This window comes from Microtus ochrogaster, chromosome 7, assembly GCF_000317375.1.
Source record: "Microtus ochrogaster isolate Prairie Vole_2 chromosome 7, MicOch1.0, whole genome shotgun sequence".
NCBI lineage: Eukaryota > Metazoa > Chordata > Mammalia > Rodentia > Cricetidae > Microtus > Microtus ochrogaster.
In genome coordinates, this window is record NC_022014.1 from 60,465,164 (window position 1) to 60,489,906 (window position 24,743).

Genomic DNA, 24,743 nt, shown 5'->3' on the forward strand with positions numbered 1-24,743 from the left:
CATCGACCACCATGGTGGCTCACACAGTACCCAACACATAGCACGCAGCATCGACCATCATGGTGGCTTACACAATACCCAACACATAGCATGCGACATCGACCATCATAGTGGCTCACACAGTACCCAACACATATCACACGACATCGACCACCATGGTGGCTTACACAATACCCAACACATAGCATGCAACATCGACCATCATGGTGGCTTACACAATACTCAACACATAGCACATGACATCGACCACCATGGTGGCTCACACAGTACCCAACACATAGCATGCAACATCGACCATCATGGTGGTAGACATAGTACTGACCCCTGTGGAATGTTTCCATCCTCCCCTTAGAACCTATGGTGTATGTCTGTGTCTTAAACTCCAGGACCTTCTATTCTGTTACATGGAAGGAAGGACTTTGGAGGCAGATTCTACAAAGTACACACAGGTTAGGGAGACTCTCTAGGGTATCATAGGGTCCTTCGAAGGGGCTGTCTCTACCTCTACCTCCCTAGTGCTGGGATTAAAGGCGTGGGAGTCCAAGTGCTGGGATTACCTTTCTGTGAGCTCTGCTTCTCTTTTTAGATTCAACCTCGTGTATCCCAGGGTGGCCTTGAACTCACAGAGATCAGTTTGCCTCTGTCTCCAGAGTGTTTGGCCTCTATGGCTAACTAGTGTGGCTATCTCTGCATTCTGATCTTTTAGTAGGTTTTATTTGTTAAAGCACAAATAAACTATCACTACAGTGGAACCTTTGAGAGCTTTGCCTTGCTGGGCCAGGCTTTGAGGGTTTTTTACCTTGCCCTGCTTCCATGTAGTTGGACTTTCTTTGGACCGCCAGCTCCCAAATAATGACACCAAGACTTATTAATTATGAAAGCTTGGCCTTAGTTGAGAATAGTTCCCAACTAGCTCTTAAATCTTAAATTAATCCATTTAAGTTCATCTGTGTTCTGCCATGTGGCTCATTACCTCTGCCCAGTACTACACACCCCACTTCCTCCGTGTCGGGCTGGCAAATTCCCCTCCTCTCAGATTCTTCCCCCTAGTTCCTCTCTTTCCACAGAAGTCCGCCTATCCTCTCCTGCCTACCTATTGGCCGTTCAGCTCTTTATTCAACCAATCAGAAGGCGCCTTAGCAGAGATACATCTTCATAATGTACAGAAAAGGTTATTCTACAACACTTCCAGTTTGCCCTCTCTGCTTTGTGTTTGGGGTTGAAAAGGTGATCATTCAACTACCGTGCTTGACTGCTACCCCCCCTCCCCGGCCTCCCCCCTCCCTGTCCTTCCCCCCTCCCCTGCCATGATGGGTTCTTTCTTTGGAACTATAAGCCAAAATAAACTCTTTCTTCCATAAATCACTGTAAGCCATGCTGTTTGTCACAGCAGTAAGAAGTGACGAATGTGTCTGTGTCAAGGGAACAAGGTGGAGAGAGAACCTCCTGCCTCAGCTTCCTGAGTGCTGGGATTGCTGGCATGTGCCACCAGGTCTAGTAGGAAAGTAAATATTATTTACATTGCAGGCAAAACCTTTCTCCTGAGGCTTCTCAGTGCTGCTGTGAGGGCAGCAGCCGCACCAAACACCACGGGAACAGGTGTGGCTGTGTGCCAATAAGACTTATTTATGGACACTGAGATTCAAATGGCGTCGACTTTTCATGTCATGAGATACTCTTCACATGCACGGCAAGTTTTTGCGATGTCTGTCGAGCTGTAAAAACCACCCCTGTGTTGCAGGCTGCACAAGAAGTTATGGGTCAGGTCTTTCCCACAGGTGGGAGTGTGCCCCCTGGCAACTGTGCCAGCTCCACGCGGGACTCCAATGTTCACTGCAGGGACTGCAGAGAGTCCTCCCTGTCGGCCAGTCAAGCCTGGCTTCTGTTTCTGGAGGCCAGGTTCAGTGCAGCAGGGGTCTGAGGAGTGTTTAAACCATGGTGCCACATATGCGTGGGTGCTAAGTGTCTGTGAAGCCCTGCTTCTTAGGTTTGGTTTTGTTTTTTTTTTTGTTGGTTTGTTTGTTTGTTTGTCTTCTGTTTTTCCAACAAGGTTCTGGCTTCAAAAGCTAGACTGAGACCGTGGGGCTTCAGTGCTGAGAGGGGCTGGATGATTCTAGAAATAACCCCTCCTATTTTTAACACCCTTGCCCAAGTCACAAGGTTTCTAGTTTCATTCCAAACAGTTCCAGAGCTCAGACGTTCAAGTTGGAATTCAGAACCTCTAAGCTATCCGAACCTCGCTTCTCAAAGTCCTCAGGGCCCAGGCAGTGGGCCTCTACTTTTCTAACGCTGCGACCACCCTTTAATGCAGCCCCTCATGTTGCGGTGACCCCCCACAACCATACAGTTGTATTTGCTGCTACTTCATAAGTGTAATTTTGCTACTGTTAGGAATCATGATGTAAATATCTGATATTCAGGTTATCTGAAAGGTGACACCCAAACGGGTTGTGACCACACAGGGTGAGAACCGCCGCCACAGAGGGATAATCCTACCTTTTCTCTTCCAGGGTTTAGGGTGCCAGGCCTATGGCCAGGAGTCTCAGCAATTGGTATGCAAGGCACAAGAGAAAATGGAAAGTTTTTTTTCTGAGATCTTTTATTTCAAACCACAGATTCTATCCAGTTAAAAATGTGTGTTGGGGAATCTTGGAAGCCAAGGAGGGATGTTCAGGTCGCAGAAGAGGATTTTATATCATGGTAGAGGAGAGTTGGGGGAGGAGCTGGCTCCAGACGCTGGCGCTGGTGAAGCTCAGGCCTGGTGAATGAGTACAGGCTGTCCTTGGGAGGTTTCTAAAGAAGACCAGACCAGTTCTTCAAAGACAACAGGCATGGCAGGCAAGCCTGTACTGGGGCAGGCGTAAGAAAGAGCCCCTTCAAACACCTGCCTGCTTCCTCTGATGCTGGGCAGGTCTCCGTTCATGTCCCTGTGCAGAGGAACTCAGAGGAAGAGACACAGAGCATGTCAGTCAAGGGACCAGGGCAAATGTAAAACGCCTTCGTCGCCTCCGGGAGACTCCGGTCTGGGCTTGATCTTCCCAAAGCTAGTGTTCTGGCTCAGCATCCATGCAGGACTCCCAGGGGTTCTGGGGCATCCGAGGCAGGGAGAAGAGCAGAAGGAACAGCCCGCCGAGGAAGAGCAGGGTGAACGCAGCGCAGGCACAGGCGAAGGACCATGAGTAGTAGTACTCGATCCAGACGGTGTCCTCGCTGTCAATCATGCGCTTCACCGATTGCCTCATGACCTCCACAGAGACAATAAGGCAGAGCCCTGGGGACAAAGCCAGGAGTCTCAGTGACTGATAGTGCTCCCACTGCCACCACAGTCCTCCCCCAACCTCTGTTCCCTGCCTTTGACCTGGTCCTGAGAGGAAAATGCTTCTAGATGGTTCTAACTGGGAATCTGCAAAAATGATCCATGTCTGCCACTTCCCACAATGCACTTCCCACGTCCTGCAGGAGGTTAGCCAGAGAATGGTCACATTTCCTTCCTTCTTTGTTAATTGCTTTCTGGGGCGGTTTCCTCAGTGTTTCTCCTAAGCGTAGTGTCATTGGGGGGGAAAAAGGAACAAAGCATCCTTCCTGGGATCACCAGGGTTCAGAGTTTGATCCTGCATGGAGCCTGTGCATGGAATGGGGAGCCCTAAGGACTCCCCCTCCTACCCAGGCACCGCAGGACCCCACTCTACCTGCAAAGGCATAGAACATGGATGCTGGCCTCAGCAGATAATCACGCTTATTCCCAAAGGATAGAAACGCGCAGATGGAGCCCACGATGATGAAGCCGAGGCTGAAGATGGCGATGGCCGCTGCCGAGATGCTGTACTCTGCAAAACAAAGGGAGCCTCAGAAGCAGAGCCTTTCCGGGCACTTCTTCCTGTCAGGGGGTTTAGTGAGCTCCCACAGCCTGGATTCTCATTTCACACCTGACTGAGGCCCACCCCCTTTCTTACCCCTTCCCAGTTCGGTGCTGTGGGAGAGCGAGGCCAGGTGCCAACAGGATGGAATCACCTGTGTCTTTCCAGGTGCAAAACTGCAAGGTTCCCTGAGGCAAAGACCTCCAAAGGAGGCAGGACACCCTGTGTCTAGAGACGTCCCTAGAGCCAAGCCTTCCTGAGTGACAGACAAAGGAGGCACTGAGCTGTAGGTGGTCTGTCTTAGATTGACAGGGGGACCCTGGGAGATTGACAGGGTGTGGGTGTTACCTAGCATGGGAGTATGTGTGAGGAGGATGTGAGTGGGTTGCCTAAGAATCCATCAGAGTATGTTCCCGTGTCTGCACGTGAGAAGTGTGTGTGCGCGCGCGTGCGGGTGTGTGTGTGCGTGCGTGCGAGAGAGAGAGAGAGAGAGAGAGAGAGAGAGAGAGAGAGAGAGAGAGAGAGAGAGAGAGAATCTATTGGCGTATGTGGATGCACGTGTGTGCTTTTCTCCTGAGGCTGTCAGCACTTATAAATACCTCACATATGAGGATCTGTCTGTGTGTGCGTGCATGCATGCATGAGTGATCCCTGCATTAAGGCTCTCAGTGTGTATGCATGCTCCATGCATGAGGCTCTATTGGTGGGTGCATGTATGTGTGTTCCTGCATTAAGGCTGTCAGTGTGTGTGTGTGCCTTGTGCCTGAGAACCTGTTGGTGTGTGCACGTGACTACATGTGAGGGTCTTCTAGCATGTGTGTGAATGTGTCTGTGTCAGCTCTGGTACCCTGTGTGGCCACCTGCTCCCACACGGCCCAGGCCCTTCCTGCTGATGTGGTCTCTGAGTTCCGTTGGTGAAGGGCAGGAATACCATGTGTCCTCAGCTCCGGGAGGACTGTTAGTAAAGGAGGGGAGGACTACCAACTGTCGCCACAGAGACTCTCACCCACCCACCCCATGGTCCTGCTCCAGCACTGTGAGCTGTACCACTTCCTTCTTCTTCTGGCTCCGCGGGCTGGAACATGTTCCTGCGGCAGCTCACAGCCTGCCAGCAAGTCTACACCAACATGTGTGCGCTGAGTACCTGGACCCAGAACTGCTTGTGTGTGCAGGGGATGTGACAGGGTACCAGCCTCCAGCTGCTTTCCATCCCTAGCGGGAGTCAGCACGTCTCTGCCAAGTGACTCCTAACCCAGCAGCTGGTGACGGAAGTGGCTTCCCGCCGCCCCTGCCTTCCAGGGCCTCACCTTTCTGAGTGGTGAATTCAAAGATCTCTGAGCTCTCTCCTGGGTTGAAATGCCTGAAGTAGGAGCAGTTCTTGTCTGTGAAGGAGACAGTCTGTGAGCTGGTGGAAAGGGTGGGTGTCTCCCCACAGGGCATGCAGGGGCCTATGACTGCCTATCTTCCCCCACATTCTGAATCTGGGCCAAACATTTCCCTGACCTTTAGCAAGCCATTTCAGCAGATAAAGGATGGCAAAGGATGCTGGGACAGCATTAGTAAAGGATGATGGATTCTCGAGACAAACAGCACGTAAGCCCTGAGCCAATTAGACAGTTGGGGTAATTGAGACCCAGGCTCAGTGTTGTTCCTGAAGTGGGGGCCATGCATACTTAGCAAATAACCAGTCAATAATCTTGGCTTGTGGATCCCTCTCCTGGGGTCCCTGGGCAATGCCTAGAGGCCAGGGGTTGTACTAAAACCCTCATTTCACAAGAAAGCCTGCCACAGCATGGAGTTATCCAAGGGAAATGTTAGCAATGGTGATGCTGAGGGACCTTGGATTAAGCCAGAAGCAGACCTTTATCCTCTGTTTGCAGAGGGACCTGGGGAGCAGTTGGTGTCTTTCAAAAGATTTCCGGGGGCTAGGGAGATGGTTCAGCTTGCCACACAAGCATGAGGATTCCTGGCAATCATGTAAAAAGCTGGGTAAGGAGCTGGGCAATGGTGGCTCACGCCTTTAATCCCAGCACTCGGGAGGCAGAGGCAGGCGGATCTCTGTGAGTTCGAGACCAGCCTGGTCTACAGAGCTAGTTCCAGGACAGGCTCCAAAGTCACAGAGAAACCCTGTCTCGAAAAACCAAAAAAAAAAAAAAAAGCTGGGTAAGGGGATGTGTGTCTGCAGTCCCAGTCCTGGGGAGCGGATCCCTAGAACTCACTGACAAGCAGTCCAGCCAATCGGTGAGCTCCAGTCCAGCAAGCGACCTTATCTCAGAAAGCAAGGCGGAGAGCGATTGAGGGAGATACTAGATGCCAACTCCTGGGCTCCACAAGCACATACATCCAAGTGTGTGTGAACCCCACAATGTACACTCTCGGGGTGGGGGGAAAGAGAGAGGTGGGGGAGGGAGGGGAAGGGAGAGTCCTTTCCAGAAGATTCGGATGCTCATCCAGGTTGACCGCCCCAGCTCTGCCCTACAGGGGGCTCTTCTGCCTGTCACTTCGTCAGACCCTCGTGACCTGAGTCATGCGGACCCCAGACAAAACATCCCCTAGCAAGCTTCTTGGCCACTGAGCACTGTCGTGAAGCCACGTGGACAGTTAGACTTGAGACTTGGATGTTAAGGGCAGCAGGGGAGGGGCGCAGTGGAAATACAGTTATGGGGATCTTATATGCGATTCTACTTCCAGCTTTCTCCTTTACTTTTCCCCATTAGTCTCTTTCACAACTTGACAAGGCACCAAAGTATAGTTGTGGTCTTTATTGAGCACATTCAATGTTCTTTACCCATGAATTACTCAATTAGGAAGTATGCGAATGGGTTATTTTGCTTTATTTCATGTTTGGTTGTTTGTTTTCGAGACAGGGTCTCACATGGCTCAGGCGAGCCTTGAATTTACGCTCTATCCAAATGTAGCCAATGATATCTTGAACTTCTGATTTGTCTACCTCCACCTCCGTAGCGCTGGGGCTGCAAGTCCTTGCTACCACTTCTGGTTTGTGTGGTGCAGGCTCTGTGCTTGCTCTCCCAACTGCGCGACACCCTCCTCCCTATTTTCTGTTTCTTAAGAAAACTAAATTAGGTTGTTTTTTTATTTATGTGAGGCCCCACCTTGGTGTTTTTTTTTCTTGTGTTTCTGTCTCCTTTATTGTAAAAAAAACAAAAAACAAAAAACAGCTCTGCTTTTAGTTTCAGTGGCATTAAGTGTGGATTCAGTTTCCCTTCTAGGCCACAGTGGAAAGCTCATTCCCTAAAGACTGGTGCCCAGTTCCTTTTAGATATGTACCTGGAGGCTGCCACCATCGTGGCTTTGAACGGAATGAAGGCTTTCTTCTGTCTGGCTACATCATTTTACTGCGACTTAATCCTGTCCCTCTCCGGGCCTCCTCAGTTCGGTCGCTGCCTCTCCCAAGGCCCAGGACCAGGACGCCTGGAGATGGGGTCTGGCCTAGCAGCAGTGACTGTTCCCGGCAGCAAGCTGCCTTTCCCCAAGCTTCTATATTTAAATCCCTTTTCTTTTGAGCCGAGCTACCTGGGGTGTCTGAAGACCAGCAGTGATGTCAGACTCAACACTGCGCTTTTTCCCTCACAGCGGCCCTGGCTATTTTAAAGCATAATGCAGCCCTCTTATATTCATGAGATCAGTAGCTGTGGATGCACTTGAATCACCGCCTCAAAACAGCTCACGCTATGTGACACGTCTCCCTGGGTCTCCCTCCGGACAAAAGGACATTTTCTGTTTCGTTCTCTAAGGGCCAATTTCGGTTGCCATTGAAAACCCTCCAAGAAGAATCAACTGAATTCAAGTGCATTTCATGGTCAGCTGCTTTCCCAGCTCCTCTCTGCCTGTGAGTTAAGAGCCTTCAGAGTGAGGACTGGGAGGTACAGGCAGCCTGGAGAGATGGTGACCACAGATGATTGACCCTTCTGGGTTGCAGAGGTGACTCTTGCATGACATGTCGGGAAGTCAGTTGCCGTCAGATAAATGCCAGGCCCCACTCAGGGTGGACAGTGATGTACAGACAGACATTCTGGATATCAGGACAGAGAAGTCTGAATCCAGGTGCACTGGAATAGCCTGCATACCTTGGGGGTGAGGCAGGTGTCCCTGGGGTGACTCTTTCCCTTGGGTAGTATACGAAACGTCTCCTCCTCCTCCATTCAACACCCTCACATGTGGGTGATGGGATAGGGAGCATTAGGACTACTGGAAGCCTCAGTTTCTCCCCAATATCCTCAACAGGTTGACCTGTCTTTTCTCTTGAACTTGGCACACAAAGAAGGCCCACGTACTTGGCTTTCAACCTGAGAGAAATTTATCTGCTCCAGACCCAGAGGGCTGCCTAATCCCTTCAGAGTCCCTGTGGGCTCCAAAGATGGAGCAGCCAAACCAGACATCAGTCTCATTCAGAACCAACCAAGCCAGCACCTTTAGAGGACAGCACAGGGGCCCACAGATGGGCACGCCTCACGTGACTTAGTTTTTCACACCTTTGCCCCATTGATGGATGGCAGTGTTTGGGAAACTCAGCATTAAAAGAGTCTAAGCCAGATGGCTCAGTAGGCAAAGTGCTTGCGTGTGAGGACCTGAGTCCCATCCTCAGCACCTTCAGGGCTAGGGTAGTGGTGCAGTTGGTGACCTGCCCTTGTGACGCCAAGCTGGAGGGTCAGAGACAAGTGGATTTCCAGGGCTGTCAGACAGTCAGCCTAGCTAAACTGGTGAGCTCCCAGGCTCAGTGAGAGACCGTGGCTCAAACAATAATGTGGAGACTAATGGAGATACCACATGTAGCCCTTTGACTTTCATGTGAACTTGCGCGCACACACACACACACACACACACACACACACACACACACACCATCTGAGGCAGGCCCTAAGTGGGCCATTTGTTCACAGGTAGGATGATAGGGACAGTCCTGTGTACAATACAGATTCCGAACCCTCCTGCTTCTGCCTCTCCGACGTCATTTCTTGTCTCCAATACCAGGTATAACACCCTGGTATAGGTTCGGAGGCTCACACTCTGATTTGATGAGCCTTGTCCCCTCGCTGTGCAGACACAGACACTGATTTAGACCAAGTAAACGGAGGTCCAGTTCCAAGAGGATCCAGGACCGTGATCGGGAGTCTGAGGTCATTGTCATCTCTTTTGTCTCTGAAACTGGCTTATAATGATTCTGAGATTTCTTTTTCTACAAAACTCAGTGGTGTAAAAATGTGAACCGGGCTATTCCTTAAAAATACACACATCCAGGTGTGATGACACACCCTTTTAGTCTTGGCAAATGGGCAGACAGAGACAGGCAGATCTCTGTGAGATCCTGGCCAGCCTTGTCTACACTGTGAGTTTCAGGCCAGTCAGGGCTACATAGTGAAACTCTGTCTCAAAAACAAAACAAAACAAAACAACAAGATCATGAGCTCAGTTCAGGCTTGCCTGGGAACTTGGGCAGGGTGGCTGACTACTATAGTATAGTTTAGTTACCAGCTGTGCAGAATCTAGGGTGGCAATTTCAAAGAACCAGAAGATCAGGCACATGAAACCCCAAGGTGACCTTTAGCATGGGAGAGCTCTGAGTTATCACTAAGAATATCACCAGGGTAGCGAGCCCTGGGTAGTGCAGATTTATTGTATTAGAAATAACTCATGTGTAAAACCCCAGGAACTAGTGGCTTGGAGCAGGGAGACAATCTCACGTATGGTGCCCATGTTGCTTTCAGCAAGGTTATAAAGATGTATGCTCTTACGATCAGCACGGAAGAACTCCTAAGATGAGCCGGAGGTATCCCCACAGTGCTGTTCTTCCATGGGGGAGCCTAAAGCTTCACACACCCCCAACCCAAGTTCATGTGGGTAGGGGAGGGAGCCTTGGTGAGAGTTCTCTAGGTAGGAGAGGCGGCCTCAGCCTGTGGGTAGGGGAGGGAGTCCTGGAGATTCCCAAGATCAATGATGTCATGCTTTTCTTACGCCCATAATCCTTGCACTGAGGAGAGATGTGTGTGTAGAGAAACGGGCTGCCGGGGCTACCCTAGAGAGGCAGAACTTGAAAGAAACAAGGGCAGGGAATGGTCCTTCTGGGGCTTCCCAGCTGATCCATGGTCTCCCCTGGAAACTGGGGAAGTCCCTCCTCTCGCTCAGGAGGCATTGGAACCAAGCTTCGGTGCTGATCTTGTACAGATCAGAATTTCTCTTGCTCTTTGTGGACAGTGGAAAACTCACACGAGACATCTTATCCTGCCCACCCTGTGAGGAACCTCCAACACATCATGGCAGAAAGGGGTCTAGTGAAGCTGCCTTGTATCAGCTCTCGGTCTGGTTGTCTCTGACCATGTCTTATCCTACGTGGGGCTCCTTGTGGCCTCTTGAGTCAGAAGGCTTTAGGAGCTGTGTATGTACATTGGACGTTATGGGATGGTTCTGGAAAGCAAGGGAGCTATGGATTTAAGACCTGGGTGTTGAACCTCTCCTTGTTAGGTAGTTAGCCTGGGGAAGGCCATGCTACCTTTAGTGTTCCTCCTTGTCAAGTGAAAATCATTTGTAGAACAAAAACCTCTATGATACAGTAATTAAGAAAGTGAACATAACAGGCAAAAGTCTAGGGACAAATTCCTGCGTGTCAATCACATAGCCACACTCAAATTATTCATGTCCTCTGAGCTTCATTTTCCTTATCTGTGATATGTAATGAAGATGAGTGTATGGGTCTTCTGGAAGTTTCTGTGAGATTAGATGAGCTGGTGTAATTGTGTGTTGCTTAGGCAACCTTGTCATTGTGTAAATGTTATGGAGTGAGTGTACAAACACCACCTAGGTTAGCTATGACATCACCATGTGATATAGTCCCACAAGGCCATTCTTTTTCATACGCTCCGTCGTTGACCAAAATATTGATGTATGGGATACAGCTGCATGTATGGCCTCCCATGATCTCCAGGCTTCTATGGTGTCTGGGAAAAAGAATCTGTTTATCTTATTAAGAAACTCATGAGGGGTTAGAGAGACGGCTCAGTGGTTAAGAGCACTGGCTGCTCTTCCAAAGGATCTGGGCTCAATTCCCAGAATCTGTATGGTAGTTCACAACTGTGAGTAACTTCAAGACCTGACACCCTCACACAGACATTCATGCAGGCAAAACACCAATGCATGTAAAATAATAATAATAAAAGGAATCTCATATGTGTGATAAGTGGTTGTGCTGGTCAGTTTTATCTAACTTGACACAAGCTAGGGCCACCTAGGAAGGGAGACTCTCGACTGAGAAAATGCCTCCATTAGATTGGCCTGTGAGCACGTCTGTGAAGTATCTTCTTCCAACTCTGGCTCCAGGAGAATTGTCTTGGTTAATGTTGGATGTGGCAGGGCACAGTCTACTGTGGGTAGTACCGCCCTGGGCATGTGGTCCTGGGTTGTATGGGAAAGCAAGCCAAGCAAGCCATGGAGATCAAGCCAGAAGGCGGCATCCTTTTCCGTGGCCTCCGCTCACTTCCTGCTTCTGTGTTGTTGTCTCGAGTGCCTGTCCTGGCCTCTCTCCATGAGAGATCGTAACTGGACACTGAAATAAACCCTTTCCTCCCAGAGCTGTTCTTGGTTAGTGTTTTGTCATAGCAATAGAGAAACAACCTGAGACAGTTTCCTTTTTCTGTTGCTGGGAAAATTGGGTTGGCTCAGAGTTCCGGGTCATAGTAGGGAAGTTTGAAAAGCAGGAATTTGAAACAGCTCGTTACATCCATAGTCAAGAACAGAGAGTGATGAAGTAATGCGCCTTTCATAGGCACGTCACACACCAACCTAGTATAGATGATTCCTCCTTGAGGCTCTCTCTCAGGTAATTCTAAGTTGTATCAAGTAGACAAATCAAAGTCATCATAACCATGACTTCCTTTCTGTTTTTAGCATTCTCTGTATCTTTCACCAGGTTGGATATGATGTATGTAGGTCTAGATTTCTCCAAGTTTATACTCCCTAGAATTCATTGAACTTCATGGATTTGTAAGTTCATGTTTTTCATCCAGCGTGGGAAGATTTTAGCCATTATCTTTCCCAAAGAGTTTTTCCTCCTTTTCCCCTCTGTTCTTCTAGAGACTCCCGTAACGTATATGATGGTGTCTCACATGTGTCTGAGCCGTTGCCCCTTTCCCCCTTCCTGTTACTCTGCCTGGAGAATCTCCATGAACATTTTTTAAGCTCACAGACTTTTTCATTCGCTTGCTCAGGCTGGGTTTTTAGTTCCTCTAGTGAACTTTCTACTTTAATCATTGTCCTTCTTAAAAGGGTTTCTATTTGATGTTTAAAAACTAATTTCTGCCTCTTGATTGGTATCTATTTCATGAGGGCACCCTCCTCCTCTGCCATTCTTTAGATATGGTTTCTTTCAGTTCTCAGAACATATTTGAAACTGCTAATTTAAAGTCTTTGTCTAACTGGGGCTGGTGAGCTGCCTTAGCAGACACTGGCCAGCAACCTGATGATTTGTGTGTGGTCTCCAGAACCCACGTGGTAGTAGGAGAGAGGTGACTTCCTCAAGTCATCCTCCGACACGTCTCCAGAAACAAACCAGCAAACAAATAAATGTAATAAAGTCTTTGTCCACATCCAGACATTCCAAAGGCTCATTCCAGTTTGTGGATTTCCTCTTCACATATTAGCTTCATATATTATCCACGTCATCTTAGTACTCTGCATAGTTTGTTTTCTGTTTTTTTTTCTTGTTTGCTTTTGAGAAAGGGTCTCACTAAACTCCCTGTGAAGATCAGGCTGTCCTGAAAGACACAGATATCCTCTCCAGGGTGGGAATCAAAGGGGTGTACTTAATGGCTGGTAGTTTTTAAATATATACACAACATGGCAATTTGGGAAACCTGGCTCTCCTTCCTGAGGCTTGTTCCTGTTGCTGTGTTTGAGCTAATCTTGTAATGTCTATATTCTTAAACATGAAACCTCTGCTCTCTTGGGTTGACCATCAGTTAACAGAGATATTCTAACAAGCAAGGAGCCCATTCATCCCCCAGTCACAGTTTTGCAATTAAGGACTTTTGCAAAATGACAAAAAAAAATGCAGATAACAACAGGAGAGGGATTCTGTAAGGGGTCCAACATTATTCTGTCTCTACTGTCAGCCAGACAGGTTCTTGGTTTTCCTTTGTTTTACTGAGAAAGTAGCTTCCAGGCACACAGCAGAAGAGAGGAAATTAAAGTACCCTAAAACTCACTGTTTCCATGGGCAGGGGTGGTGCACAACTTCAATCCTAACACTCAGGAAGCAGAGGCAGGTGGATCTCTGTGAGTTCGAGGCCAGCCTGGTTTACAGAACAAGTTCCAGGACAGCCAGTGCTACACAGAGAAACTCTATCTTGAAAAAAAAAAAAAACCAACCAACTAACCAAACAAAAATTTAGTTACTTCTCTCTAGTCTCCTGCTTTTCTTGAATAAGCGCATGCCAAGTTGTTGTAAGATTTAGGTTAATTTCCAGAGTTCTGAAAAATAAAGAATCTTTCCCCCATTCCCAGCATTACCATTGCCATCACCGAGGGAGAAGACGCAGTGGGGGAGGGGTTGTTTCTCCCTCAGTTTTTCTTTCTCATATCACCCAGAGTTAATACTCACACAGCTCCCTACATGGCTATGCCTTATTATTATAGTTGCTGATAAGTGAGAGGTCTCTGTGTGAACCCTCTTTCAGAAAAGACTGTTCCCGGGGAGCACAGAAAAGGTGGACAGGGAAGAAAAATGATGTCCGCTTGAGTGCAGGAGCAGGATCGAGATGACAGCTGGGGGAGGTCAGGTTCCGTGTCACAAGTGTGGGCAGTATGATTCACAGCTGATGGGGCGAGAAGGCAGACAAACAGACTCCGCTTAGGCCCCAGGCCAAGCCTTGCCTGTCGGTCCCCTGAGGCTGGTGTTCTCATCAGCTTGTCTCCGCACAGACCTGGCTCATCTGCCCTGACTTTAAAAGGCACAGGCTCGAAGGACAGGTGGACAGAACCACAGTGTCCCTCCACACGCACGGTCCCTGGAGAAGCTGCCTCGCCCTGCCTCACCCTGCCCTGCCCTGCCCTGCCCTGCCCGGGGAGTTGGCGGAGGATACACCTGTTTACGAGTGTGGAGAGTAGCCAAGGGGTGTGGGCATCAGGCTATGTGATAGATAGCCTCCAAGCACATGTTCGTGCTCATCAGGCCCGCCACCCCGAGACTCTGTGTTTCCAAGACAGCTGAGTGGTTACAAATCTCTGGTTCCCCAGCAGTGATGAGTGACACCCGCCCAGGTTTTCCCCGAAGCAAGAGCTAAGGAAGAGGGAGGAGAAGAGAAGGAGGGTGAGCTCTTTGCTCCACATGCAGGCTGCTGGGGATTTGAGACCTAGGACTGACCGCTCGAGCGGCAAGCATGAGGCAGGACATGGAAGGAGTCATTCTGAGCATCAGGATGAGAGTCACACATGCTGTGCTCCATGGAGGCCTTGGAGACGCTGTGAGCTCTAGAAGTGATCCTACTGTTTCAGACAGGCGAAGCAGGGGCTGAGATGGGCGCTGTCCTGTCTGAAGAGCCCTTCATGGGGCTAAGGGCATACATAGCTCAGATGGTAGAACCTTTGCCTAGTAGTCACTGGGTTCCATCCCCAGCATTCTATAAACCGACTAGACAGCTAGCTCAAGATGCTATGTCAACAAGAAAAAGGCCTTTAATGGTTAACGGTGTAATGGGTAAAAGTCAGTGGGTAATGACGGCAAGAGCCTGGGCCTCTTTTCTCCCCGGCATGTTCTTTCCCATCATGTATCGTCTGCTTGCTCCAAATCCCGGGGGCTCTACACTGACAAGATAGAGACACATCACACCAATGCCTGAGCTCCCAGGCCAGGCACTTGCAAGCTGTGGATAGGGAATGGAAGAACCACATACAACCGCTATGGAAGGGAACCCTGAGGATCTGAGTGATGGGAACTAAGGGAGAACCCGTAGTAGGACCACAGGCCCTAAGAAGGCATCCATACCACATTTGCTTCACAGCCATGCAGCCTCCTTCCCCAGCACCCTGACCCCCGAGTACCCCCGCTTAGTTTCATGCTCTGCTGTTAGCCACGTGAAGTTCTCAGTACCTAAGAAGAAGGAACCTGGTATACTCTATTTGCAGGGCTTGACAGACTAGGTGGTAGTCTTATCTGTACTTTTGCTTAGAGGTTGAGGAAGGCGCCAGCCTGCCCCACATATTCCTTCCAGCCTGAGGTGTTAGGGTCACCAGCTTGTCCGTACAGGGAGAGAATGGAGCCAAGATGCCTCTGAGTATCAACCCTGAGCATCCGCTGCTGGAGCCAAAAGCCCCGGGTCTGGTAGACCAGCAGTTTCGGGAATCTCTTAACTCTAGCAACCTGTACTGCATCAAGAGCCCAGGCCTCAGAAGATGGACCTGGAGACAAACACCCTCATCTTCCACCTTGGTTCTAGCAGTAAAAATTACCCCAGGTCGCTCCCATCTGTTCCTGTGTAGGAAGGACTGGCAACAGCTCTGTTCGCGCAGGCATCTTATCTTGGGGTCTTGGAAGGATAAGAAACGGAAAGAGGGAGAACGGGGAACTTACCTCCCGACAGCGTAATGCGTTCGCAGTTTTTGTCTTCTTTGTCACGCACAGCGACGCGCGTGGTGCAGATCCTCCAGAGGCCGAAGTGGGCCGCCTCGCAAGTCTCGTTATGGTGCTCCAGGTGTGGGCTCAGCAAGGCCCAGTGGTCGGTCACCACAGCCACCATGGCCAGCACTCCTCCCACCAGGATGAAGAAGAGGGTCACACGTACCTTCAGGGTTTTGGTCTGTGACATGATGGTGGCTGAGGTGTGGGTGCTCTGGGCAGGGGGCAGCAGTGTCTCCCAGGGAAAGGTGAGAGCTGGCTAGCCGGTGGCAGCGGCTATGGAGTTGGGAGTGGAAGCTAAGTTTAGTGTGCCTGGCTGAGCCAGAGTGGGCTGGCCTTGGGACTGAGAGACACTGGGCCTTTGGAGCAGCTGCCCAGGCGTGTCAGCGGCCTGAGGGAGGCTTCTATTAATGCTTGCCTCTAGGCGTGTCACTGAGGATACCTTCTGCTCAGGTTTCAGGGCTTTTCTCCCATCTGGGGGCTAGAAATATCCCCCCCCCCCAGGGTGAGGAAGAAAGATCTAGATAGTGGCTTGAGAGGCCTACAGAGCAGACTTGGGGTGTGTGTGTGTGTGTGTGTGTGTGTGTGTGCAACAGGTTTACTAGATATGTGGGTACTCAGGACCATAAGGCATTACCATGTAAGGGTAGGGAGTCCCATGGGTCACTGGCCTCACAACCTTCCTGTCTCACACTGCCAAGGCAGCTACCGACACCAACCAGTAGACATGAAGAACACAGGAAACTGTCTGGAGGACACCAGAAGAAACTCCCACAGTGTTCACCCTCCAAGCAAGCACTTTAGTGGCAAGTCCTACCTCATCCTCCTGCAGCCACCTCCAACTGGCCTGAGCCCAGCTTGAGAAGTTTGCTTCTTTTTCTACCATCATCTGCAGCTGGGACCAGAGGAGCCGCTGGGGCAGACCAGTCGCTGCACCTCTCTGCCGTTGGCACCCAGCTGTCTGCAGCACGCAGGACAGCCTAGAGGGTGGAGAGGCCGTGAACTAGACTGAAGCCATTTCTTTGCACTGTTTTCAGTTTTGTTCCTTGGCAGAGGCAGGAGAGAAAGGTTTTCTATTATGCTCCCCTCACTGCTTTTCTTTCTTGACACTCTCAGGTAGCCTAGGCTAGCCTCAAACTTACTGCGTTGCCAAGGAGTCCTTGAAATTCTCCTCTTTGTCTCTGCCTCCCAAGGGCTGGGGTAACTGGCACGTGTCACCATGCCAGTTTATGTGGTTGATGCTCAAGCCTGGGCCTTGTGCATGTCAGGCAAGCAGACACCAGCTGGTTTATGTCTCCAAGCCATTTCACTTTCAAACAGTAGGAGGTTGATTCATAGGTGAAAGACAGGAAACAAGCTGGGTACGGACAGAGTGTATGTGGGGGAGCTTGGGAAAGTTTGGGACCTCTGTCTAAGGACCATGCATTTCCTAGTTCAGCTCCTGAGGTTCTGCCATCTTCGTCTGTCCCAGCTCAGCAGGGGGCCCCTTTTGGGTGAACCCATGAGGCTGACGCATGACTGGAACTAGAACTCCTGAGTGAGCAGGGTGTTGCACCTCAGAATCCCAGGATCAGGTTTATGACGGTTTTAGGAAGGCTCTAACCAGGTGTGGAGAACCATTCAGACGTGGAAACCACAGAGTGCTGACCCTATTGATAAAAGTGATTGTAGTTACTTTGTGGCCCTCTCCTGGAGACCTGCCTCCAGGTTGGTATTGTAGGTGAACTTTTCTTTTCTGCTCTCCAATTCCCAAATAACAGACATGAAGACTCAATGTTAACTATAAATGCTTGCTGATAGCTCAGGCTTGTTACTAGCTAGCTCTTGCAGCTTAGATTAACCCATTTCTATTAATCTATGTATTGCCACATGGCTTGTGGCTTTACCTGTCCTCCAACATGCCTTGTTCCCTCTTTGTTTCCTGGTGACTCCTCAGACTCCACCCTTCTTCATCCCAGCATTCTCTCTGCCCCAAAAATCCTGCATAGCCAACAGCCAATCAGTTTTTTTTTTTTTGTTAACAATGAGCAACAAATCTTCACAGTGTACAGGATTATTCCACATCATGGTCTGTTATGAATTCAAGTGTGGGAGGCATGGCTGGGGGCTGGCAGCTCACTGGAAGAGGGTTCTTGAGGGCTTTGGTAAGAGCTCTGCTTCCAGTGAGTTCTCTGCTTTTTGATATACTGAGATGTAACAAGCCATGCCTCGAAGCTCCTGTTGCCTGCTGAGCCCTGGCTGCCAAGCCGGCATCCTTACTATGTTGGACTGTAATCTTTCAACTGTGAGCCAAAGAAATTCTTCTACCCTCAGTCACTCCTGTCAGCGATTCCTTTGCAGATAACAGAAGCGGGCTGTCACGTTAATCTTCACACTAATCCATGAGGTGGGTACAACTGTCACTCCCCCTTTATAGATAGGGACATACAGACTCAGACACACAGTCATTGTCAGGCGGGCGGTGGTGGCACACACCTTTAATCCCAGCACTCGGGAGGCAGAGGCAGGTGGATCTCTGTGATTTTGAGGCCACTGGGAGAAACTTTTAAAGTCTCCTGGAAGAGGAATCCACAGCAGTCCAGAGGCAGCACTAAGTGGGGAAGATCTGACAAACAGGGCCACTGGGCTAAACTGGAACCTGCTGCCTGCATCCAGTAATTCCAGCTGACCTGTCCTTTTACAATAGGCCCCTGCCCTCTCCCAAGAGCTCCATTGTAAACCTCCCTAACTCTGCTTCCCCTCCCTGTCCCCAGCGTGGCATTCTCCACAAAGCTCATCAAGGCAGACGACCCATGGCTGAATGTTTTGCTGATACCCACTGTTGTCCCTTCTCAGCGACATCTGTCTCCACGGAGTCGGTTTTTCCCATGCAGAGCTTCGAGGACCTAAGACTTCATGTGGCCTTCGAGCCCCTTTAGGCAGCCCATGCTTAGGAGATGCTGGGTGGCCTCAGGTACAGCCAATGGGAGGCACATGCCCGGCAAAGCAGCAGTTGGGGAACTGGACAAGTGTGGTGTTTGAAGACAGAGGATCCAGAAAACAAAGAGCGACTTAATCTTAGTAATTAGAGTTGTATGAAGATGTACGAATACATTTGGGATTTCCTGGCATGGGGGCACCCTTTGTTCTCCCGTACTGCCTATGGAGGGATTTCTTAGAGTGTGGTCTAGCCCAGGGTACATTCAGTGTCAGTCAGCATGCCACTGTACAGCTAAGAGAGGCTAGGGCAGCCGCTAAGCAACTGCTTCTTGCATTTTCTTCTGCAGGGGGAGGGGAGGGCAGCGCGTGTTGAGTCCTCCACCCTGGCGAATGGAAACATTAAACTTTGATAGCCTTTTCTTTTTGAAGCCGTTTTGGTGTGAAGCGCGCAGCTTGGCCGGCAGCTCCAGCGACTGTAGACGAGTGGGTTCTCTTCTCTGCTAAATCTCTCCCGATGCACCTTTTTCTGCTTAAGGGCTGTCTTGGTCAACTCATGTAAGGCCTTGCTGGGCCAGGAAGGGGCTCACAAGCCTGGACTTTGCCGGGAATCGCCATTACCCATTGTGGGTGCTTCCTGGAGCGCCAGGCAGGGGAGGTTTTCACAAAGGCAGCCAGAGAGTGGGCAGAAGTTTACTGGGGACACAGTGGCCTCAGGATCACACCCCACTGGGCCGGTCTCCAGCTGTGTGGCTTCCAGCAGGTCCTGAGCCTCTCTAAGCTGCCCTTTCCTCTGTGAACGCAGGGCAATCAGCCTGGAGGGAGCTGGTGGGAGGATTAAGTTGATGGTTTTATCAGTTTAGCCCATGACAAATGCTATGAGCTGAATTATGGCTCCTGTAATTCACATCTGGAAGGCATAAGTGTGGCAGCGATGCTATTTGAATGGCGGAGATCTGAGGAGAGAATTAGGTTTAGGTGAGGTCACACCACCAGTAGAGCCTTCTGATGGGGTTATAAGATGAGGTCAGGGCTGTCTCAGTCCCTCTGTTGGTCATATGAGGACACAGAGGAATCGACAGCTGTCTGCAAGCCAAGGAGTCTGAGCTCTCTGAAGAACCTGACCATGCTGGCACCAGAGCTGTGAAGGAATACGTTTCTGCTTATTTAAGACACCCAGCCTGTGGCGTTTTGCTCTATTAACAGCAGTCCGGGCAGACTAATATAACAAATGGTTGCATCAGGGTAGTGTTATCCGTAGACTACACATAGGTCTATTTTCCTAGATGGGCGAGAAACTTCCAGAAGGCCGGCCCTGAGGCTACATCAGGTACACCTTCTAGATCCCCTCCAATGGTTCAGGCCAGACCTGAGTGCATGGTAGAATCTACACAGTGGTTATTGAGTGACTGTTGGATGGTTGGATGGATGGATGGGCTGAGAGAAGGGGACAATAGGTCATATACTCTAGTCCACTAGACGACCCTAAGGAAATTTTCATGTGTTTAAGGTCATATAAACCTAAGAAATGGCAGTAGGGGGTAGATTTAGTAACACTCAGATAATTTACCTTTACTTTCTAAGTAATGTCCTAGGGGGACACAATAGAGGCCGGCAAGCATGGGCATTGCAACTTGGGGTGCCACTGGCCTTGGGCTGTGGGCAGATCAATCTTCTCATAATGCACCTTGCAACCCATGACCCTCACCTGCACCAGGCCATATGCACAGCACAGGCCTCTTCAAACATCTCGAAACAACAACAAGGCAGAGAGAGGAGGGATTAACTCATAGTAGCATAAGGCTTTTAAACCTCCAGGACCACCCTCGATGACACATTTCCTCCAACAAGGCCATGCCTCCTAATCCTTTCCAAACAGTTCTACCAACCAAGTATTGCAGCCTCTGAACTGTTTATGGGGCCATTTAGTGAGGCTGAAATGGTAGGCATGGCAGTCACCAAGGTTGTGACCCAAGGCAGGTACTAAGAAGAGGGTCTGTTTGGAAAACCTACAGGAAAACAAACGCCTTCGTTGAGAGACTGACTCTGGAAAGGGGTGAAGACTGGGGTCACTAAGGCCTCAGTGGGCAGTGGTGTTGTTGACTGGAAGATGATACTCTAAGGAGAAACTAGGCTTTAGGTTCAGAGTCTATGCTCCTTGGGCTAGTCTGTCTGTGTTGCTATAATCAAGAGCTTCAAAGGCACTGATTTCGTTTGGTAGTGCACTTCTTTACCAGCCCCAGCCTAGGCAATCTGGCTAGTAGCGTGACCATTTTCATCCAGGAAACCATGCACCCGGGAGTCTCCCCGCTTGCTGCTCATCCATGAGGCTAGACCCGGCTCCCTGTCTCTTCCAGAGAAGGCTCAGGAAGGAGGAAAGGGTGCAAGCTCAAAGTAGACGTTCCAAATGTGCAGGGGAGACTCAAGCTGCATGAAGTGCTTGAATTGGCAAGAGCTCAAACTCACTGTTGCCAATGGGCTGGCAGGTCTTTTGCTCCAGTCGGAGGAAATCCTGACTTGGCGATTACAATTCCCTGAGTGTTACCAGTTTTGAGCTTAAGGTGTAGAAAAAGCCTAGGCTTTCTAGAAGGCAGCAGCCAGTAAGATGAGGTGTGACAAAGGCCCAGGTCAAAAAGTGCCCATTGCTTTTAACAATAAAGCAATGCCAAGAGCAATAATTTATGATTATAGCTGAGGAACAGATGCCAGGTAAGGGAGGATAGACAGCTAGCATAGACCATTCCTGTGACATGGTAGCTTAGAAAGGAAGGTCACGGGCCAGTGAGATGGCACAGTGGGTAAAGGTGCTTGCCTCCAAGCCCGACAGCCTGAGTTCAAGTCCCAGAGCCCACCTAAATATGGAAGACAAGATCTGACACCACAAAGCTGTCCTCCTGACCTCCACGTAGGTGCCACGGTACGTGACTCCCATCACATACACACAGTGATACTAATAATTAATAAAAAGATTTAAAAAAGAAATCTAGAAGAATTTCTTTTTTAAGTCGGATCAGATGGGAGGGCTGGCATTAGATGGGAGAGGGGAAGGCTGACTCCCACCTCTGCCTAGGCAGGGGAGAGGAGGATTATGGGATGGAGCAGTGTGCAGGTGGCAGAGAGACTGGAGCTGTTACCTTCTGAAGCCTCCTGTTTCCTTGGTGACGCAGGAGATCAGGCCAAGCCTAGGAGAGGTCGAAGGAACTAAGAAAGCCAGCATAGCTGTTGTGAGGGTGACAGCTCAGATGGGGCATCAAGAACGATTGCCGGGAGGCAGAGGTGCTGAGGCATGTCCAGGAACCCTGTATTAATTTTCTGTTGCTCTGGGAGCAAACTGTCACACGCCCAGTGGTTCAATACTCCACATTTCATATTTCACAGTTCAGGCTGTTTTGCAGGGCTAAAAGGAAGATGTTCACCGGGCTGTGTTACTCCTGAGGCCCTGGGGGAAGAAAACAAACACTCCATGTATCTCCACCCTCTGAAGGCCACCTCTGTCTCACAGCCCCTTCCATCTTCAAAGCCAGCAATCCTGTCTCTCTGTCCTCCACTTCTGGGCCTTCCGCTCCTCTCTTTCCTTTACAGGGACTTCCGTGAAACACTGAAGTCACATGGGTAATCCAGGGCAGCCTCCTTGCTTCAAAATCTTTAACATTTAAAAAGTGATTTACTTGATTATTTATTTAGATGTACATATATGTATCCACAGAGGCGAGAGGGCCAGAGAGCTGTGAGGCCAGGGAGTCAATGAAAGTTACTTTCCTCTCTGACGCTGATCCTCACTCCTGTGATGGGGTAGGGACGGGGGCATAGAGGAGCCTGCTGGCAAAGGCCCCATCGTTGGTACGCATGCAGGTGTAGTGGAGAGGTGGTTAGGGGAAGGCATTGACAGGAAAGAATTTCTGGTGCTTTATTCATGGCTGTCTGCCTCTGCCTCCTCTTGTAACTCTGAGTCTGGGAGTTCATGACCCTCTCTTCCCAGACTTCTGCTCCTAACATCATCTGGTCAGTTTTTTGGAAGCCGCATGTCTCAGGCATATCCGTCCCAGCGTCCTTTCGGACCCTACATGTAGATGGACTTTTTTTGTTTTGTTTTGTTTTTGTTTTTTTAACTTTTGGGAGCCTGTTACCCAGCTCCCAAATAAACACACAGAAACTTATTCTTACTTATGAGTGCCCGGCCGTAGCTTGACTTGTTTCCAGCCAGCTTTTCTAACATAAATTATCCCATTTCTCTTCAACTATGTTTTGTCTCAGAGATTTTTACCTCTTTTTATTCTATATAGCTTCCTTTCCTTCTTACTCCATGGCTGACTCTGTGGCTGGGTGGCCCCTGGTGTCCTCTTTCCTTCTCTTCTTACGCTTCCCTTCTTCTGAGCCCATATTTTTCCTCCTATTTATTCCCTCTGCCTGGCAGCCCCACCTGTTTTTCTCCCCTGCGTAGCTATTGGCCATTCAGCTCTTTATCAGACCAATCAGGTGTTTCAGGCAGGCAAAGTAGCACAGCTTTAGAGAGTTAAATAAATGCAGCGTAAAAGGATGCAACACATTTTTGCATCATTCAACAAATATTACTCAGCATAAATAAATGCAACACATCTTAAACTCATGTTCTACAAACCCTACACATCCCCACTTATCCCTTTTCCACATCACATGCCCTGGGACTGGGCAGTCAAGGGTATCCCAGGGTATCCAAGGATATCCTGGGAACCTGGGCAGGGGCTTTTCTAGGGTGCGTGGCTTTCTTCAGAGAGACTGGGGAGCAGGGTCTTTACAGAAGGCTGTGGGATCACCTCTCCAGGCAGGCGGGGGGGGGGGAGGGACTTAGTGAAAAGATTTGAAGATTTGGGGAGTTCCGGAGAGCACAGTGGACATAGAGGTTGGGAGGGGCATTGCTAGAGCTACAGCAGGGTCCTGGGATGTTCTTCTTTTCACGTAAGCCCAGAAAAGGGTTTCCATCTTCTGAGACTTCCACTTTTCTTTCTTGTCTCAGGACACCTGTCCTTGGGGTCAGATGCTGTGCTGAGGGGTTTTCTAGGCATGAAGAAAGCATTCAGTATGCTGCTTCCGACACCAGACCTTTGAGCAAGAGAGTCTCCAAGTGATTCTAGATTCAGCCATGGAGCCTGTCAGCAGAGGCTCTAGGCTGTGCAGCAGAGGGACCATGAGGCCCTGGCCCTGTTGAACTGAACTGAGAACCCTTGAGCATATTTAACGGGTGCACATAACACGTGAGCACGTGTATGTGTGTGTGTGTGTACCTGTGTGTGTATTTGTACGTGTACATGCACGTGTGTGTGTGTTTACCTGTGCATGTGTGGAAGTCAGAGCACAGTTTCTGGGAATTGGTTCCCTGCTTGATGCAAAAATCCCAGGGACTGAAGTCAGGCTGTCACTCAGGCTCGGTGGCAAATGCCTTTACCCAGTGAGCCATCTTGCCAGGCCTCCAGCCCATATTTAATGGCTGTTTAATGCTCCTAGGTTTGGAGTGACTTCCCCCACAGTTCTATTAGTTGATGGACTAGCAGGAAATGCATTTTGGTATGGCTGAGGATGGGCAAGAGTATAGTCTGGTGGGAAGAAGCGTTTTAGGATCTAGAATTCCCTGGGAGTCAAGCCTCTAGCATGTCTCTGACAATCTTCTAGAATAGGTCAGCCTCTAGACATGTCTGTGAAGCATCATCTAGAATAGGTCAGCCTCTAGCATGTCTCTGACAATCTTCTAGAATAGGTCAGCCGCTAGACATGTCTGTGAAGCATCATCTAGAATAGGTCAGCCTCTAGACATGCCTGTGAGGAATCATCTAGATTAGGCTGGCCTCTCGGTATGTCTGTGAGGGATCGTCTAACATTATTTTATTTGGGGCTGGAGAGATGGCTCAGAGCACTGGCTGCTCTCCCAGATGACCTGTGTTCAGTTCCCAGCATCCACATGGCAGCTCACAACTGTCTGTAACTCCAGAACCAGCGGATCCAACACCCTCACACAGACCAAGACATCGATGCACATAAAATAACAATAAAAAGATTATTTTAACTGAGATGAGAAGACCACCCTGGACGTGGGCAGAGCCATCCAATGGACTAGGATCCTGAACTGAATGAAAATGAGAAAGTGAGCTGAGCACCAGCGTTCCTATCTCTGCTTCCTGACTGTGGATGTCATGTGACTCATTGTTTCACGCTCTTCCCACCACACTCTGATGGGCTGCATCCTCACACCGAGCATCAAAACAAACCCTTCCTTCCTTCCTTCCTTCCTTCCTTCCTTCCTTCCTTCCTTCCACTGCTTTTGCCAGGTAGTTCCTCACCACAGTGGGGAAAAACTATGAACACACCAAGTGTGG

At 49.6% G+C, this 24,743-nt stretch overlaps 1 protein-coding gene across 1 annotated transcript; it reads right to left on the bottom strand.

Annotated features, from left to right (window-relative positions):
- Nucleotides 1-3,044: 3,044 nt before the first annotated feature.
- Cacng1 (calcium voltage-gated channel auxiliary subunit gamma 1) lies at nucleotides 3,045-15,670 on the bottom strand. The gene is made up of 4 exons (XM_005350439.2): nucleotides 15,436-15,670; nucleotides 5,165-5,239; nucleotides 3,690-3,827; nucleotides 3,045-3,271 (listed from the first exon to the last, which is right to left on the bottom strand). Exons 1-4 carry the CDS (start codon nucleotides 15,668-15,670, stop codon nucleotides 3,045-3,047), a joined length of 675 nt encoding a protein of 224 aa, XP_005350496.1.
- Between the last annotated feature and the right edge of the window lie 9,073 nt (nucleotides 15,671-24,743).